The sequence below is a fragment of the Papio anubis genome, chromosome 10 (assembly GCF_008728515.1).
Source record: "Papio anubis isolate 15944 chromosome 10, Panubis1.0, whole genome shotgun sequence".
In the NCBI taxonomy this organism is placed as follows: Eukaryota; Metazoa; Chordata; class Mammalia; order Primates; family Cercopithecidae; genus Papio; species Papio anubis.
Genome location: NC_044985.1, coordinates 121179301 through 121198347, shown reverse-complemented (window position 1 = coordinate 121198347; position 19047 = coordinate 121179301). Strand labels below are relative to the sequence as shown.

General features: G+C 43.4%; 1 protein-coding gene across 7 annotated transcripts in view; it reads left to right on the top strand.

Annotated features, from left to right (window-relative positions):
* COL6A3 (collagen type VI alpha 3 chain) overlaps positions 1-15453 on the top strand; it is a 91869-nt gene extending 76416 nt beyond the window's left edge. For all 7 annotated transcript variants that reach the window (XM_031651634.1, XM_031651633.1, XM_031651632.1 and 4 more), the window contains 6 exons: positions 336-438; positions 2945-3336; positions 4608-4871; positions 5942-6040; positions 13743-13907; positions 14656-15453. In XM_031651634.1, coding sequence (XP_031507494.1) covers positions 336-438; positions 2945-3336; positions 4608-4871; positions 5942-6040; positions 13743-13907; positions 14656-14696 — 1064 coding nt within the window. In that variant the 3' untranslated portion in view covers positions 14697-15453. The remainder of the gene's footprint in view (positions 1-335; positions 439-2944; positions 3337-4607; positions 4872-5941; positions 6041-13742; positions 13908-14655) is intronic.
* Positions 15454-19047: the final 3594 nt, after the last annotated feature.

Below are 19047 nucleotides of genomic sequence, written 5' to 3'. Positions count from 1 at the left end.
ATTATAATCTGATGTTCAAGAGACTAGAACTTGTCAGACTCTCCACTTGATTTTTCTTCTATCCCTGTCTTCTCCCTCACATTGAATAAATATATTTTTAACTTAATCACCCAAATATTGCCAAATAGAACATATTGGCTTACCATGTTTCATGGATCAAATGCCATCATACTTTATGTTTAAAATCACTGGACATAGTTTGTCTGATATGGTTAATTCAACAATAATTTGGGCTAAATAAATGTTATGTGATTCATTTAACTCGCTAACAGATTATTTTTAATTTTCATGTTATTAGCATGCAGTTCAATTGTTTTCTTTTTTTTTTTCTTTAGGCGAAAATGCTTTTTACTTGTCCCCAGATATCAGGAAACAGTGTGATTGGTTCCAAGGGGACCAACCCACAAAGAATCTTGTGAAGTTTGGTCACAAACAAATGTAAGTGATTATAATTATTGTCTTAAAAATTATAGTGCTGCAGGGATTGCCCAGGTCCTCCAACCAACTCCTGACTTTATGTGATGAGGACCTTGAAATCCAGAAAATGTGACTTCTCAAAGCTAATGTGGGTCATGCTTCTCAAATAATCTGTTTTATCAGTTAGCTTTTGCCACATAACAAGCTACTCAAAACTTAGTGGCTTAAAACAACAACCACCTATTTATTTACTTAATTAATTAATGTATTTAGAGACAGAGCCTTGCTGTGTTGCCCAGGCTGGAGTACAGTTGTGCAGTCTTGGCTCACTGCAACCTCTGCCTTCTGGATTCAAGCAATTCTTGTGCCTCAGCCTTCCGAGTAACTGGGACTACAGGTGCATGCTGCCATGCCTGGCTAATTTTTGTATTTTTTTCAGTAGACATGGGGTTTTGCCATGTTGTCCAGGCTGATCTAGAACTCCTGAACTCAAATGATCTGCCTGCCTCAGCCTCCAAAAGTGCTGGGATTGTAGGCATGAGCCACTGTGCCTGGCCAACAACCACTTACTTAGTTTGTAATTCTGTAGATTAGCAATTTTTGTCTGGGTTCAACCGGGTGGTTCTTCTGTTTTCTACTTGGCTCCCTTATGTTTGTGGTCAGCTGCTTGTCAGCTCTAGAGCTGCTGGTCTAGAATGGTCTCAGCTGGGCTGACTCATCTCTGCTCCATGTGGTCTCTCATTCTCAGCAGGCTAGCCTGGGTTTGTTCACAAGGTGACCTGGCAGGGTTCCCTGAGAGAAGACAAGTGTGCAAGGCCTCTTGTGACCTAGGTTAGAACTGGCACACTGTTACTTCTGCCACATTCTATTGGCCAAAGCATGTCCAAAGGCTAACCTAGATTTAAGGGTGAAAAACTAGGCTTGATGGAAGGACTTGTCACATTACATTGTAAAGGGCATGGGCAGAGAGAAGGTAGGTAATTGAGACCGTATGTCCAAACAATTTGCTGTATCTGGTGTGAAATGGTTACATAAAAGAAGGATTGGATACATCAAAAAATGGACTCCATGTCTTCTTAAAATTGTTAATGCTGTGATAACATGTAATAATGGTAATAATAGGAAGCCATGTGCATGTTCCACTATGAAGACTGAGGGGAGGGATGGGAGTGGGCAGGACTGTGGCACCCATGCTGATGCTGCTGCCTGGCCCATGTGCCATGGTTCGTGCCCTGCTCCATCTCGGGTGCCAACTCTAGGAGCAAAGAGGGCAATGGGGCCATGTGACAAAGGGCTAGCTAGGGCGGTGTGGCCACAGAAACTGAGCTCCTGTAGTGTGTCAGCAACGTGTGCTCCTTAAGAGAATGTCACAGTGGGTCATGCTTTGGAGGGAAGTGCAGATTCTGCAGATTCTGGACTTCATGCACAGATGAGATGTGAATGCAGATGATCCTTGGAAAATTACTATCTGGCTTACTACTGGCTGACTCTCAAGATGGGGAAAGAGAGCCCATCTCTTCCTACTGCAGACCCTTCTCTCTATCACCACTTAAGTCCTTCAGCTCTTTCCTTTGACCTCAGAAGGAGTGGCTTTAAATCTCAGCATAGCAAGAATGAATATCAATGCTAAGGCAACTAGGACCTGTATCGTGGCACTGGATGCTTCATTTAGCTTTGTAGCCTCTATTTTTGTAGGCTTTAATGGTTCCTATTATTTCTCTGAAACATTCCCGAAAATTGACTTAACCTTTTCATCTTTTGGAAAACAGAAGGAATGAAGTAACCTAGTATTTGAAGTCCTATGATATTAACTTGAAAATATATTATTACTTCCTAGGACATGTAGCAAGATATGATGCTAAAATAATACATTTTCTTCTAAGATCAAGAAAGCTACGAAGTGTGGGTCCGTGTTGTTGTGTCTGTTTGATTAGGTTGCTATTCTCTCTAGATATTGGTAATGGATCAAGAAATTGTAAAAAAAAAAAAAAAGAAAAACACATACACAAAAATTAAGACAAGTAAAAAAAAATATATATATATATACTCCCAATAATAAGCCGTGGAGCAAAATAGTACATGCTAACTTCATAATTTTCTAGCTCAACATAGCATTTGATTGAGTGGATATTTTCTTATAATGTAAGGAGCTAACTACTGATTTCATTTAATTTTTGGTGTATGTTTTGGTTGGTTAATTGCTATAATGATAACATTGTTGGATATTATTTATTGTTGTCTCTTATTTTATCTCAGCCTTTATGTTATAAATTGAAAGATGTTTTTGTAGAACAATATAAGCTTCATTTTTAATGATTCTATTTTTCAATATGCTATTTCATATATTTTTTTAGGGGGGCACAGATCCTTAAAAGAAGGAATTTAATATATGCACTACTATACATAATCTATAAAAACTATTGCATGCATTTTGCTAAAACAAATTTAATGTAGTTCATGGGGTTATGTCTTTGTTTGTTTTACATAGCAGGCAAAAGTAGAGGTAATATTTAATTTGTCTTAACAGAAATGTTCCAAATAATGTTACTTCAAGTCCTACATCCAACCCAGTGACGACCACGAAGCCGGTGACTACAACGAAGCCAGTGACCACCACAACAAAGCCTGTAACTATTGTAAATCAGCCATCTGTGAAGCCAGCTGCTGCAAAGCCGGCCCCTGTGAAACCAGCCCCTGCAAAACCTGTGGCTGCCAAGCCTGTGGCCACAAAGACGGCCACTGTTAGACCCCCGGTCGCGGTGAAGCCAGCAACGGCAGCGAAGCCTGTAGCAGCAAAGCCAGCAGCTGTAAGACCCCCTGCTGCTGCTGCCGCAAAACAAGTGGCGGCCAAGCCTGAGGCCCCTAGGCCACAGGCAGCCAAACCAGCTGCCACCAAGCCAGCCACCACTAAGCCCGTGGGTAAGAAAGCCCTTGCTAGGGCTGCCGTCTTGTGACATCCTCATTTACTGCTCAGCGTGTGTTCCTCAAAGCCTGCATGTAACACACTCAGAATACAGTCCTTGATCTGGGCTTGTACATCTGGATGATGTATTTTAAGAGGTGTTGGTTAGAGGTTCCAGCCTCTGCCACCTCCCTTCTCCCACACCCCATCCTGTGCCCTCAATCCTGTCCTGGGGTAGGGATGGGAAGCTCTCATTCTCTCTGGAATGTCAGTAGGGGCACAGCTCACCTCACCTCGAAACTGAGTTGTCTTAAACTAAAGGGAAAATGTTCCAGGTCAAAATAGGGTTTTAACCCCTATTTAGGGAGTGGGAGAGACAGAAAGAAAAAGCCTGCAGTTGGTTCTTAGGCAGCAAGGCAGCTGTTTCTGGGCTGGTGTTTGGAGCCGGACTTGCCTACCTTAGAATATGACTTGAAAAGGTCTGGGGGAGCCCTTTGCAACTGCAAACTTTGTCCCTGCCTCATACCCACAGAAAAGGGGCCCTAAGCTGTGTGCTGTGGCAATGTTGGGTGTTCAGTCCAATAGCCTGAAAAGTGAGAGCCTGGACCATCGGTCGTTCCCCAAGGCTGAAATCTATGCGCATACTGACCATGAGAAAAATATTGAAAGTAATGGCAAAACCCACAAGTACTCTGCACCAACTTAATATATTTCAGACTGAATTAGATACAAAAGGTAGATGGCTCTAATGAGACCAAGAGTATGTTATTTTATCGTTTTATTAAAGAAGACACTGGAAGACACTACCGAATGTCACAAGCTGTAAAGGAAGGCCCACGATAAAACGGAAATTATCTTCATTTTATGAGCAGTATGAAAGAGAGAAAGCAGAATTCCTTTAAAAGAATTTCATGTCATACCCTAACATTTTATGATTTAATACATTTTAAATTATGGGGCTCATTTTGTAGCAAACACAACTTATGATTAGTATGCAGGGCTTGTATTTCCAAAGTATCTTCTTAACAGTGGAGATTTTTAATAGAAAAAAAGATAGTTGATGAATGATGAGATTTTTCATTACTGTGAATTTCACATTTCATGTATGCTGATAGATTATAAGAGCAATATTTTTTAGGGGCTTGAACAAGAAATTAGTTCCCCATCTCACCTAAATTTCAAGTCAATTTGTCTGTTAACACACCCCTTTCAGATTTCCTCTCTCGCTCATGCACAACAGTCATGGAGGGTTTTATTTTTTATCTTCACACTCTGATCTATCTTCCAGTTAAGGTGTCCCGAGAAGTCCAGGTGTCTGAGATCACAGAGAACAGCGCCAGACTCCACTGGGAGAGGCCTGAGCCCCCCAGTCCTTATTTTTATGACCTCACCATCACCTCAGCCCATGATCAGTCCCTGGTTCTGAAGCAGAATCTCACGGTCACAGACCGCGTCATCGGAGGCCTGCTCGCTGGGCAGATGTACCATGTGGCCGTGGTCTGCTACCTGAGGTCTCAGGTCAGAGCCACCTACCACGGAAGTTTCAGTACAAGTAAGTACATGATCGTTACAAGTCAGTACCTGATTTCTATGTAGAGTATCAAATAGGACACAAAGGAGACACTTACTTATTGAATCTATTCTGAAATAAACACAAATTAGGAAAAAAAAAAACACAAAAAACCGAAACAACTCAGCCTGGGTGCTTTGGTGGCACCCTAACTTTATAAAACACAGAATGGAAAATGGGATTCCATGTGGAATGCAGTCCTCTGGGTCCTGGGCTACTTTATGGAGGAAGCCAGATCCATGTCACCTGAGCACAGCCCTTTCCAACATTGCACCCGGGAAACATGGCCACGTCTCCGGGCGAGGGCTCCTGGTTGCCCACCACCCTGTCCAGGTTTCCATGTTCAGGAAAACACTAGTCAGTCACTGGCCCCTTAGGGAGTAATGGAGGTGTACCTGAAGTCTCACCGCCCCATGGGTGGAGGATGTCCATAGCTGAGTCTCCCTGCCCTGATCTCACCATAGTTGGGCTCTGCCCTTGGCTGGCTCTTGTCCCCAGGGCTCCCCCATTTCACTGAGGCCTGCATTTGAGTACTGTCCCAGCTTTTCTTAATTATTCATGGTACCCTCTCTCATCTTTCTAAATTCTTCTGGGATCCCCCCTCCCATTCTTCTTGACCCTCACTGCTCTAGGAATGTGAAGGGGAAGGCTCCTGTTTTCTTCAGGCCAATGCTGTTCAGATCGAGGAACCAGCTTGAGGAAAGGGAATTCCCACCAGTGCCCTGGATTAGGCCCATAGAGATATGAGTCCAAAGATCCAGTTAACCCTAGGGCTCTATTTTCCTGGACAGCAGCAGAAGAGGCTGTGGGAGGGGAGAGGATTTGTTCGGAGGTTCAGGGATCCCCTCCAGCTGCTTATTAGCATGTGGATCTAACTTGCAGCCCACAGCACAAGTGGTGGATGTAGAGATGTCTTGGATCTCTGTCTTTCAATCACCGCTCCCCCACATAAGACATTAATCACAGCGGGCAACCTTGTATCAGTCACTAAGGATTCCCAAGCCCTCCAGTTTCTGATTTACCTACGAGTTGCATGTATTTTTCTTTTATAGAGAAATCTCAGCCCCCACCTCCACAGCCAGCAAGGTCAGCTTCTAGTTCAACCATCAATCTAATGGTGAGCACAGAACCGTTGGCTCTCACTGAAACAGGTGAGTTGTGAAACTATTAGGTCCATTAATGGCACTAAGAAAATACCCATCCAAAAACGTTAAAGCTCTGGAAGACTTGATTCCAATTTACCTTCTTGGGTTCTAAGTTTTAGCCCAGGCATGACTTCTATGGGGAAAAGGTCCACATCAGCTCTGTGCAGCCCAACGTCATCTTATTCTGCAAGATCCCAGGTGTAAATGAAGTCTTACTTTACCTGTGACCAGACTCAGTGAAAAATTGATGGGAGGTGCTTTTGGGGCTATCACTAGAATTCACGTATCCGTTAGTCATTTCTCCTGTGCCTCATACTGGGACTCGAGTTGATTTGTGGTCTGTGACGCTGTGAAGATTGACGTTTCATTTACTCAGTGAGTTAATCTAAGTTAAAAAACCTGCTTAGAAGAACACAAGACAAATCTGGCTGGAATCCATGAAATGCATGGGTTTGAATCTGACCCACGGGGTGTTCTGGTCCTAACATCCTAAGCACACACCCCAGCTTAGTGTGTGGGTCTGTGATACCCTCTCTCATGTGCTTGAGCCCCAGAGTGTGTGCATGGTCTACGCTAAGTTAGTGACTGGTTAGTGTAATTCAGGAACTGACAGCTGTTACTTGCTTTTGTTCTTGGGCAGTGAGACTCTGAGAGGCCTGGAATCTCTCATTCAGCAGAATGTGGACTTGGCTTGTTCATCCGTGAGAAACTGATTATTAAAAGAGTTGATAGGCTTTGTTGAAGAGTGTTCGGCAAAGAATGATGGTACTAGCATAAAAAATGGAGATTCCATGGGAATTTAGATACAATACTGTTTTATAGACCTGAAGCAAAAACTTTCTGCTAACGAGGGGACAGTTCGTTATTTTCTGGTGTATCATCTACCATCAGGAGGAGGAAAGCATTTCTCTTCACAATGCTCATTTCTGTAATTGATTTTAAAGGCGTTTGTTGAGTGAGCCTGTTAGGCGACCCCACCATGGTGCTTGAGCTCAAAGAACAAGCCACAAAGAACAAAGTAGATTTCCCCCAAAGGTGCAGGTCAGGACAGATTCAACTCTAACTCCAAAGTTGCTGAAATCTGTGTGTGTCATTTCTCACTCAATGGTTAACTTCACCCTGAATACGGTGTGGGAAATATAAAATTTTTAGCCAATTTAATGCTTCATTGAGAGAAAATGACTTGGAGTAAACTCGAGATCAGAGATCAATACTGAGTAAACTAGACAGCAAGATTTGGGGATGTTTTTGATTCTCTTATGTGTGGTCTAGCAGGGACAAGATTGTATAAACAGTGCCTAGTTAATATAAACAACAAAATCTTTAAGCAAGGGTCTGGCTGGGCTGTTTTTTTTTTTTCTTTTCTTTTCTTTTCTTTTTTTTTTTTTTTAATATTGAGTTGTGATCGAGTTGCTTTTGATCCAGACCTTTAACACTGAGATCGCCTGTCTACCTGTGATAAAGAGAAAAGAGTTTTTGAAATTGGGGCTTGTGTGTCTTTCAAGGCTACAAGTAGTTGATACAGATGAATCTAAATAAAATCTTTCTCCTTCATACTAATTGGGGCATAACCCTCAGACTCAGGATGTGAATGTCCTCTCACCGTTTTCCGTGTGTGTGTGTGTGTATGTATGTGTGTACACGTGCATATGTGTGTTTTTCCGCTCAGAGTGAAGACATAAATTACTTTTCTTTAAAAAAAGAACAAGGCCCTGCATAATTGATCTCTGATCTCTTAAACTTAATTACTTCATAGTAACAAAACAAGCACTTAACATACCTCGGCCTGATGAATGAATGTTGGTGTACACACAGGCATGCCATTTTTGAGAGCTTTTTTTGAATTATTAGGTTGGTGCGAAAGTAATTGCGGTTTTGCCACTGAAAGTAATGGTGACAACCGGAGTTACTTCTGCACCGACCTAATAAATGGGACATTTACTTAAAAATGTCTAAAATTCAAAATGGATAACCAGAATTAGGAGAGGAATTCTTATCCTCCCCACCCCCTACCAACCTCTCTCCCTCCCCTCCTCACAGTCTCCTGTAATTATCGTTTTAACCATTTCCCCTGGGGCGGGGGGAAAATCTTTTGATGGTTTATATATTTTTGTATATAGCAAAAGGAGTGACAATGAATCACTCTTTATTAAATAACCTAAAAAAATAGTAACTGCATGCTCACTCAGGAGTTGCATGTGTATTTTGCATCCATATTCCAATGGCCACAATATGCACTATTTCTCCAAATATACATTTTCCAGACCATTCAGGCAAAACGAAATTTTACAAATATATTTTTTATATTTACATGTGTGCATTTTAATTCGTCTCACTTTCTGCAGCATCTATTAATTAGAAACATTGACAGAGATGGGTCCGTTTCTTAGTATTAAATAGTAGGCACTATCGTTTGCTTTTTTACTTCTGTGAATAAAAGATGCTGTCTTAAGAACCCATATTTTTCATAGTTTATCACGTTGGATTCTGGGAACCTGGTGACCTGTGTTTGAATCTATGAAGGAATGTGTGGGCAGAAACACTCTGAAATGGAAAGATTCCTAGTCCTGGGCACCTAAGGCAGGGGAAGAGGAGGGGACCAGTGTTACCACTGGTTTTCATTTGCATATGTTAATGTGTGCCCATTTTGACAATAACATTGAATAGACGCTTGTTTATCAGGAATTTGAGTCAGGCATGTCATGCGAGGGCCATCTGGTTAGGGTATTTTTTGTCCCCGACAAGGTCTGGCCCTATTTGGTGTGTGGCAAGGAGACTCTCGCCTTTGACATGAAGGTTGATTCTGTTAACAGACCTTGATTCCGTTAATATACCTAGGGCATCATATACTGAGGGCAACCACTCAGGATTCCAGCTTTGCCATATTACATGATTTTATTTTAAATGCTTAATATTTGTATTTTTAAAAAATCAAATGAACCCCACAAAAATATCTCACTCCGCTTTTTGCTTTGCTCAGCATCTAAAAGAATTATACTCCAGCCGCTTTTCTGTCACACATCTGCTGCCTGTAAATGGCACGGAGCAGCAATGGATCTTTCATTCATTACCATGGCCTCCTGAAAGCGTGGGTGTGCTGGGCCTTTCTACCACCGGCTTTGTCGCTGCTGATTTTGACAGTGCTATGTGGTTGCTAATTTTGGTTTTAGGCTTTTGTTACCACCTCCCTCTTCTCTCTTCTCATTTTTAGCTAAGGAAGCTTTGGATAGATATTTTCTATGCATGTTACTACTAAAGCTAAGACTCTCTGAAGTTTCTAAACAACAACAACAAAAATCTAAGTTAAAATTTTCTTTTTGCAATATTACAAAATGAATCCTAAATTATTGGCTTAATCACATGTGTTAAAGAAGTGTCAATGCAGAAACTAGACAAAATAACTAACAAAATCATCATGTCCTTTATCATTTATTCTTGAAATTAGCAATCTGTAGAACTGATCGCATTTTGTCCAAGTAGACATGACCGGGCCAATTGTATACCCTTGAAGGAACCATCATTTTGTGTTTACTAACATTTTACTTATTGATTCTAAGATGCACATTTGTTTTTTCCATTGAGACACTTCTGAAACTGAAATGTGACTTAGAATTGACAACGACATATCATGGTTTATTGGTAGTATTTTGTGTTACTTAGTGGAACATAAAATAATAGTGCACCATAAAATTAAGATATCTTATATTGGATGGAATACAGTATTTGGTTAGCCATGTTCCATGTGAATATGTATCACTGATTAGCATAAAATGGTATATTTGGGTAAAATATCTGACTTTATGTTAATAATAATTTAAAGAACAAACTAATCCCATGGCTGAAGTAAGTTAAATAGCTACAGGGATTTGGGAGATGGTCCTCTCCAGGCTGTCTGTTGTTCATTGCTATGTAAGGATGTTTTCTGGTTAGTTGCCGGGTAGGGGTTACAATGAGACCAAAGGGATGTGTTTTATCCTGAAGTCTTAAAAAATAGAAGTCTGTAGGTCAAGATCTGAAAGAGCAAAGGGTCCAAAAGTTAACCACAGCTACATTCTGTAGCTGTTAAAAATTGACCGGGTGTGATGGCTCACACCTATAATCCCTGCACTTTGGGGGGCCGAGGCAGGAGGATCACTTGAGGTCAGGAGTTCGAGACCAGCCTGGCCAACATGGTGAAACCCCGTCTCTACTAAAAAATGCAAAAATTAGCTGAGCATGGTGGCTCATGCCTGTAATCCCAGCTACTCTGGAGACTGAGGCAGGAGAATCACTTGAACCTGGGAGGTGGAGGTTGCAGTGAGCTGAGATCATGCCACTGCACTCTAGCCTGGGCAACAGAGTGAGACTCTGTCTCTAAATAAATAAATACATTAAGTAAGTTAAAAATTTAGTAAGTTTCCTTGGTACCCTTTGAACTGACCAATGCTCAAAATGTAGACGGCGGAAAGTGTTTTGGTTCAGGCAAATCATACCTGCATCCAAGGTCTGGAAGTACTTTATACCATAACACCAATGCCGAGTGAGAAGGTGATTGAATTTTCTTGTTTTGAGCACCATTAAACTGATGAGGAACATGTTGATGATTGCAGCGTAAACACCTCTCAGTCTGCCTTCCTTCAGTTTGCTCAAGGAAGTATTTACATAGTGATTTGGAAATCAGTATGTTTGGGAAATGTCAAAGCTGATGCCTTTAAAAATGCATTGAAACACTATGGGAGTATCAAACTATGAAAAAGACAAGATTTGCCAATCAATATGTTTTCCGCTTTGAAGGATACATATTTTTTTGCTGATTATAAAGTTAATAGATATGCATTGTCAAGCATTCATTCAGGACGTACAGAGAAATATGTTACACGATTCTCATTGTGACAGCATTGCTGGCTTTTGATGAAAACCAATAGTGACCCAGTGCACAGCCTTCCTATTTTTTTTTTCTATGAATATTATTGCTTGTGGGAAGGTGCATGCATTGCACAGGTGCATCCACTCCCACAAATATTTATTACAAAAATGGATGGTGGTGCTTAGGGTGCCTTGCACCCCACTGTTTTTGAATGGTTGTTGTTAGGATGTTCTAGATAGGCACCTGTGGCTTCCGGGAACAGGTGGGATTCCCAGAACAGGGTCTTAACCTAACACTGTGCTTGCCTCCATTTCCCCTCTTCTAGTTGGATGCTTTCCTGAAGCCCAATGACCAATAGTAAGGAAGTTTCAGCAGACAGTGGTCTGCGTCAGGCAGCCTTTTACCTCTCTGTTTTCCAAGCAAACTTATGTACATTGTTATTCTAGGTTAGGAAACTGGGGAAGGTTGTGGATACTTTTCAGTCCCTATTGTCTTTTAGGCTCCCACTAGGTTCTCAATAGTAAGGAAGAGCAAATTAAGGAAGACTCAGCCAAGCACTCCTCTCAGATAAAGAGAAGGCTCTAGCTTCCTACAGGTTATGCCTGGGGGGCCAACTCATTTCAGAGGGAAAAGATGAACAGCCATTGCATCCAAAGACAGGTGGTTCGAGGGAAAAGTCCAGGTTAACTTCAACGAGGGCAAGCCATCTCCCTTTGTACTCCAGGACACGTAAATACTTCTTCTTCTTCTTTTTTTTTTTTTGCTTAAAACAGTTGCTTTAACATATGCATTCATAGCTGAGGAGAGTCCAGCCAAAACGATGGGTCTTAGAAGTCAAGATGATGTGGAGTTTGCATTAGAAGGCTTCTTAAGAACATGAAATCCCCCATTTTCATACTTCAGAAGTGGAGAAGTCCAGGTTTTTGTCTCTGAATAATGTTGGGTTCTCACTTCACTAATATATTTCTCTTGGTTTTCCAAATATCTGCTTGTCCACAGTAACAGTGTCCTTATTTTCCACTAGTAAATCTTAGAGTCTCAGCAGTGACTCTCACTGAAATAAGGGCAGAAAACGCCAGTGCCATGGTGTGGAACTAGAGGGTTAGGGTGGAGATCCAAGGAAGCTGGAGAAGCCCATCAGACTGGGAGGGGAGCACGCTGCTGCGAGGCCGTCCACGGGCTGAGTGTCCAAGGGTCTGGGCAGACCTCTCGTGACTGGTTCAGCAGAGCCCAGGGGACTGGGAACTGAACAGTTAAACACAGATGGTCAGGACTGAAGTGCACCTGAAACAAATAAAACAGAGCACATAGGGTCCATTGGCCAACACTCTGGGAAGGAAGGAAGAATAGGGAGATCATCTGACGCGGGCCTCACTCTAACAGGGAACCCACTGGTAAATGAGGAATAAGTTTTGATGGTTAAATAACCTTTTGCCTTGTCAGTTCCCTCCAGGACCTTCCTTGAAAGCCAGGCATTTTCCTTCAGTTATTGGCATATTTGAGAGAAAGAAGGTTGTTTTTGTAAATTGTCTTCATTTTATTCTGACTTCCTGGAGTCTTCAAAGGCTCTCTGGGGGACCGCTGGCTTTCTGGGCCCTGAGAGGGTCTGCGACTAGGAGATGTTGTAACTGTGGAACCACCAGCCACCAGCCTGGCATTTGGGTGACAGCAGCAACCAGGAAATGTTTTAAACCAATTCTGAGCCTCAGTCCTATGCACCTTTGAGTCTGGTCCATCGTGGGTGATCCAAGCTATGATTATCCACTGAAGACTTAGGTTTCCTTTGTCCTTTTTGGTGTCTATCTGAAGCACAGATGCTCACCACCTCCGCAGCTGTGAGCAGCCTGCCTCACTGGGGACAAAGGAGGTGGAGAAGTAGCCCTTTGTGGGGAGAGCTGGATAATTCCAGCCTGTTAGCTACTCACAGGAACATGCAGAATTATTGGCTCCAGGGAGTTTTGGAGAAAGAAGGTTTACGTTTTCAAACTTACAGATAACAGTTGACATCAATACTTCTCTTTCCCAGAACAATCTGGAGTTTGCCAGAAAACTCTGTAAACAGGAGTCGCGCTTTGTGTGAACTGTAAACTTTTCTCTCCGGGTGTCGAGGGGACCTTCGCTTTACTTTGCAGCTGGGCTACATCAGACGTGTGCATTTAAAACACAAACTTCCTTAACTGGAAAAAGAATGCTTCTCTTCTTCAGAATAGCTCTGCTCTGTGACATTTTTGCCGTCATGAATTTTACATCAGTGCTAGCTCTTCGTTTTACGTGTTTCATTTGGCAGGTCACAAAGGCCCTTGGCTACCACACATGCATGCGTACACACACACACACTCATAAAGGATTTTCTTTTGTGCTTTACCTTTAATTTTCAGTCTACTTGGCTTGTAATGAAAGGTAGAACCTTATTTTTGAACTATATTCCAACAGAATCGAATTTCCTTTTTGCCAAGAAATATAAAACCCTGAGGTTTTAAAATTCGGTTTCTTTTCTGGGGATTTAACATGGAAGGATTTGGAGGGCAAATGGCCCAGTGATTGGAAAGGAGAAAAACAATTCATTTCATTTAAAATTATTCAATAACCGTTGCCAACATTTGGGATTCTGAGTGCTGTTTATGAAGCCCTTTCATTGATACAATTTCATCTAGCTCTCACAATGCTGTAAGTGATTCCTATGTCCATATGGCAGTGAGGAAATGGAAATTCGAGCAGGTTTAGGGAGTTTTCACCTGGAAGGAAGCTCTTCCTTTTTCTCCTTCTGCCCACAGTAGGTTCATCAAACTATCAGCCCCGGCACTGAGGGCAGAGTAACACGCATGTTCTCATTAATGTCCTTTTCTCATGTTGTTATTAAAGATATATGCAAGTTGCCAAAAGACGAAGGAACTTGCAGGGATTTCATATTAAAATGGTACTATGATCCAAACACCAAAAGCTGTGCAAGATTCTGGTATGGAGGTTGTGGTGGAAATGAAAACAAATTTGGATCACAGACAGAATGTGAAAAGGTTTGCGCTCCTGGTAAGTGATTCTTCCTTGTGTTTACGGCTTTTGCAAATAAGATAAGAGATTCAGGTCAATAAGTCACCTTGAAAAATAGTAGAAGTGCAATTATAATACATATGAAAAAGAAGATAAATTGTATCCTCAGATAAGTAAGAGGTTCAAATACAACCCATGACATTTCTTTTTGAATTCCTATTTTGGGTTTCTAAAAACATACTTGTCCCTCGTCATTCTTCAGAAATGTTATTAAGTTGCTGTTATTTGTAAAATATTGCACCAAAAATGATTCCTGAGAAAATAATATAATGAACAGCTACAGATAACACCAAAGATCAATAACCCCCACAAATTTATCTTTAAATAATTTTACTTCCTATAAATAACAATGTTGTCACTACGGCCATCCAGTATCTCCATTATATTGTGCAGTTCAACTGGTAATAAAATAAACACTTTGAACAGACCCTGGGGTCAGTGCCAGAATGTGGAGAGTTCAGTTTGTATAAAGGCCTGGTAGATGGTGCAGGGCAAAAGAATGGAATCAGATTTCACAGACATCCCCAGGCCCCAGGCCAACAAGGTCACAGAGGACCATTAATGGTACTGAGTAGAAAAGTGAGACAGGTGATGGAAACCAGAGGCTGCGGGACTGTGTCATGTAATGACAGTGCCCTTTTGGGTCAGTAATGTGGCTTTTCCTCTCCTCTCTCGACTCCTCAACTCACCCCACCCCACCCCACCGACCCCCTCACTCGACGCTCAGTGCTCGCCAAACCCGGAGTCATCAATGTGATGGGAACCTAAGCGTGGCTGGCCAACATCATATACCTCTTGAAGAAGAAGGAGTCAGCCGTCGCCAACTCGTCTCTGCAGAAGCTCCGGGTGTAGATTCCCTTGCACTGTATCATTTCATGCTTTGATTTACACTCGAACTGGGGAGGGAACATCCTGCTGCATGACCTATCAGTATGGTGCTAATGTGTCTGTGGACCCTCGCTCTCCGTCTCCAGGCAGTTCTCTCGAATACTTTGAATGTTGTGTAACAGTTAGCCACTGCTGGTGTTTATGTGAACATTCCTATCAATTCAAATTCCCTCTGGAGTTTCATGTTCTGCCTGTTGCAGGCAAATGTAAAGTCTAGAAAACAACGCAGATGTCACGGCTACTCTATATACTTTTGCTTGGTTCATTTTTTTCCCTTTTAGTTAAGCATGACTTTAGATGGGAAGCCTGTGTATCGTGGAGAAACAAGAGACCAACTTTTTCATTCCCTGCCCCCAATTTCCTGGGTTAGATTCCAAGCTAATTTTCTTTTTCTAAAGCCTCTAACAAATGATCTAGTTCAGAAGGAAGCAAAATCCCTTAATCTATGTGCACCGTTGGGACCAATGCCTCAATTAAAGAATTAAAAAAAGTTGTAATAGAGAATATTTTTGGCATTCCTCTAATGTTGTGTGTGTGTGGTTTTTTTTTTTGTTCAGGGGGGAGGGGATTTAATTTTAATTTTAAAATTTTTAGGAAATTTATACAAAGAAACTTTTTAATAAAGTATATTGAAAGTCTCCTGAGTGTGGCGTTCTTGGCTGTCTTGTTTCCATAGCAGCGATTGTCAGAATCACCCCTAGGCTGGGGAAACTGGGCTTGGTTCTAGTCCCATGGACCTGGGCAACACCCTTTTGTTTCCAGTGGAGGAGGCAAAAGAGCTTTATCAGCCAGTGTGCAAAGAGACTGGGTGGAGACAAGCATCCCCCGCTTTGTGAGCCAGTGTGCAAAGAGACCAGGCGAAGACAAGCATCCCCCGCTTTGTGGATTCAGCCCCACACGCTCCAGTGCTCCATGGCCAAGTGGAAGGTGTTCCTGCTGCTGAGTCCCGGCAGTGTTTCTGATTTTCAGAGCCAGTCTGGCTTCCATCTTTTCCTCTAACTCTTGGTTGCCCCCAGAGCCTCAGCCTCCTCCCTTCTTCCTCTCCACAGTGATCCTTTCCCAGGGGGTTGATTTGCTCCCTCTTGCAGCGGCTGAGAGATTCAGTGTTTCCCCACGACCCCCCACCCCTTTCCTGGAGTCTCAAAGACAAAGCACAAGGTCTTTCATTTTTTTGTTTTTCTTAAAGACTTTTCTTTTTCTGTCTTCAGAAATAATACAAGAAACCAAAAAATGCATGTTCAGGTGGCACTTGAGTTCCACTTACGAAGGAAACAACTTATTGAATAAAATACATATGTCCTGACAAGTGCTGAGGGTAGAATTACAGGAAACTTGGGTGTCAGCAAAACTGTTTTATGTGAAATCAGGGGATGAATTTGCCAGTTGGTCTATTGGGAAAGGAGAGAGGAGTGTGGTCCTTTTCAGAAGCGCCACTTAGTCCTCACAAGGCCGCCATGACCTCCTCCCCAGTCCTCTTCTATCTCAGCAGCTACCATGGTGTGCTCAGGTCAGTGTGCTCCGAGCGGTGGCCCTTGGTGACCAGCCCTGGGAAAGTGGAATCTGCCAGGCACCCAACACCAGCCTCTTACAGGAACTTGAGCAGCAGAGGGCTCTGGGCCCAGCTCCCATAGCGATGGACCGAGTGCTGCACTTCCCAAGGGATCCCCCCGTATTGATTTGATCTGCTATGGACCTAAAATGAGCATTGCAATCTGGTTTTCCTTTTTGGGTTCCTCTGGAAGCAGCCCCTGGGACTAAGGATATGGGTGTGAGTGGTTTATTTGGGAGGTGAAGGAAGTCACAGAGTGGCTGAGAAATGGAGAGTGAGACAAGGAAGGGGAGAGCACTGTTAAGAGGTGTATAGTCAGCGTCCACTGTGGGTGCCCAGAGCCTAATCCCTCGGGGAAACCCTGGGAGCACCTATGGCACTGCGCCTCGTAGCCCAGCAGAGGGGTGAAGGAGCTGGGGTGAAGTTTCCACGGGTCACTGAGGCATTCATGCTCTGGTCCTCTTGGCTTGCAGGCACGCTGGCAAAGGGGCCTTCTGTGGTGTAAGAAAATGTTCTTGGCAAAGACCTGCAGATACTCATGTGTAGAACTTGGGGGAGTAGTCAGGCCCAAGGTACAGGAGTAGGACACAATATTTGTAACATACCTAGATAGTCTGCTCAAGGCATGTTACAATAGACTGGAGCAGGGCCCATCACTGGGAGACTCACTTCCAAGGGCTCCAGAGGTGGAACCCTCTCTCCCTTTCCACCTCCTATTGCCAGCACGCCCATCCCTGCCATTCTTGGTTCACTCTATCCATGCATTGCTTCTCTGTACGTGTCCCTGGGCTGCTCAAGGTTGCTGGGACAATCACACCCACTGTCTCACCTGAGTCAGGAGAAGCAGGAAGTGATGGAAGCCCAGGTGAGTGGCTGGTTAAACTGTGTGTTCTGCTAACTTGGGGGTAAGGCAAGGTGCTCAGGCGGTGGATGAGCAGTTTTTCCATTTATTCCCACAGAGCAAATAAAACAAAATCCTTCGTTGCATCATCTGTCCTAACTTAGGGTTCTGCAAAACATGATCTGAGCTGCAGGATTCCTGACCCCTTGACAGCTCGTGGATTTGTCTTCCCAAGACGCGTCTTCTGCCAGACTATGCTAAGGACTCTGTGTCCTTCCTTGAACCCTGACATGTCCCTGATCCTAATATCCACTCAGCTCTCTCTGGGGAAGCCTCCAGCCTGGCCCGTGGAAGGTGACCTGCCAATAAAGAACACCTGTTTTGGATTTTGTGACTAAGAAATAAACTTCTATTGAGGTAAGAGACTGAGGTCTTGGGCTGTTCTAGCAGCTGGTGTGACCTTAACGAACACAGCACACCTTTATCCAGAAGCCTTTGTGGGTCAGGTGCTGTACTAGGTGTTTTACCCACATCTTAGGTGGTGCTGTTCAGTAGTGGTCATTGTTCTAGTTTTAGAGATGATGAAACAGAGGGTCAGAGTGGTCCAGTTCACCCAGCTATGTTCTAATGGAGGATCTGGGCAAGTCACGGTGACCCAGAAGCCCTCGAGAGCTCCAAGGTTGGCTCTTGTGGCACCCTCACTGCCATTCGCTAGATGTTTCTGGCTGTTTCTCTGGAAGTCAGATCTGAGCCATGTGTCTTTTCCGAAACAAAGCATGCCCTTTGCATGACCCTCCCCAAGACCTTCCATCACTCTCGGACAGCGAGTCTCTATCCTTCTCCTTCCTTTCGTTGTAGTCTTTTCCATCTCTTCTCATTATCCTGAGCTGCTCTGGCTTAGGGAAGAACTTGGAGAAGCTGGGGACTCTGGCACGTGTTGAGGGCTTGCGCAGAAGGTGGCCTGGGCTGAGTATGGCCTGCCTGGGCTCCAAGGCCGAGTCACGAGGATGTCTTTTTGCTCAACTATGAGCACATCTCAATCCTTTCAGCAGCAGCTTTGCTGGGTTTTTAAATACAAGTGCTTTCTACTTTTATTCCCTCTTAACAATTTTCTGCATGATTAAAAAGAAATCACAGCACTTATGAATGGGTGCCAGCCTTTTTGTAGAAAGCCAGTGCTTTGAACCCTCAAGAATCATTTTAAATTTCTTCCCCCATGGCGATGCATTTTTAGGAGATGGTTCGTATTTTCTTGCCAAATTTCCATGGTGGTCAGATTTCCAGCGGGACCTTAGCTGCTCTGCTTGAGCCAGGCTCTCAGGGTTCCACCTATCTGGGTGTGGCTTCCAGAGAAGCTGGGGACTGCCGACGCTGCCAGGCCAGGGGGCCCGGTCCAGAGGCTGCCCTCTGCCATATCCCTCTTCGGTTCAGTTTGGGTCTGAGCTTGGCTGCTGCCCGTGCCTCCCCTTCCCTGGGAGCTGATTACTGATGGTGAGCCGCTGTAAGAGCCAGGGAATTCCTGGGGTCTTCTTGTTTTCTTGGAATCATGCTCTCCAGCATTGGGCCACCGCTCAGCATTCCCGAGACCCCATGCAGAGCCAGCTCAGAAATCCTTTTCCATGGTATTCCCGATTGTTTGACCCAAATTTATGGCGGGCATAAAGTTGCTAAAGACCAAAACACCAAAGAAGTCGTAGTTTGGAATCCAGTTGTCAAAGCTTGAAGGCATTTGGTCACGAGTGACGGGAAAAGGCCAGCGATTCAAGGGCCTCTGTGCACAGTGGGGACACCACTCAAGTATCGCTCCACCTGGAAAGCTGATACTGTTTTCCTGCCTATGT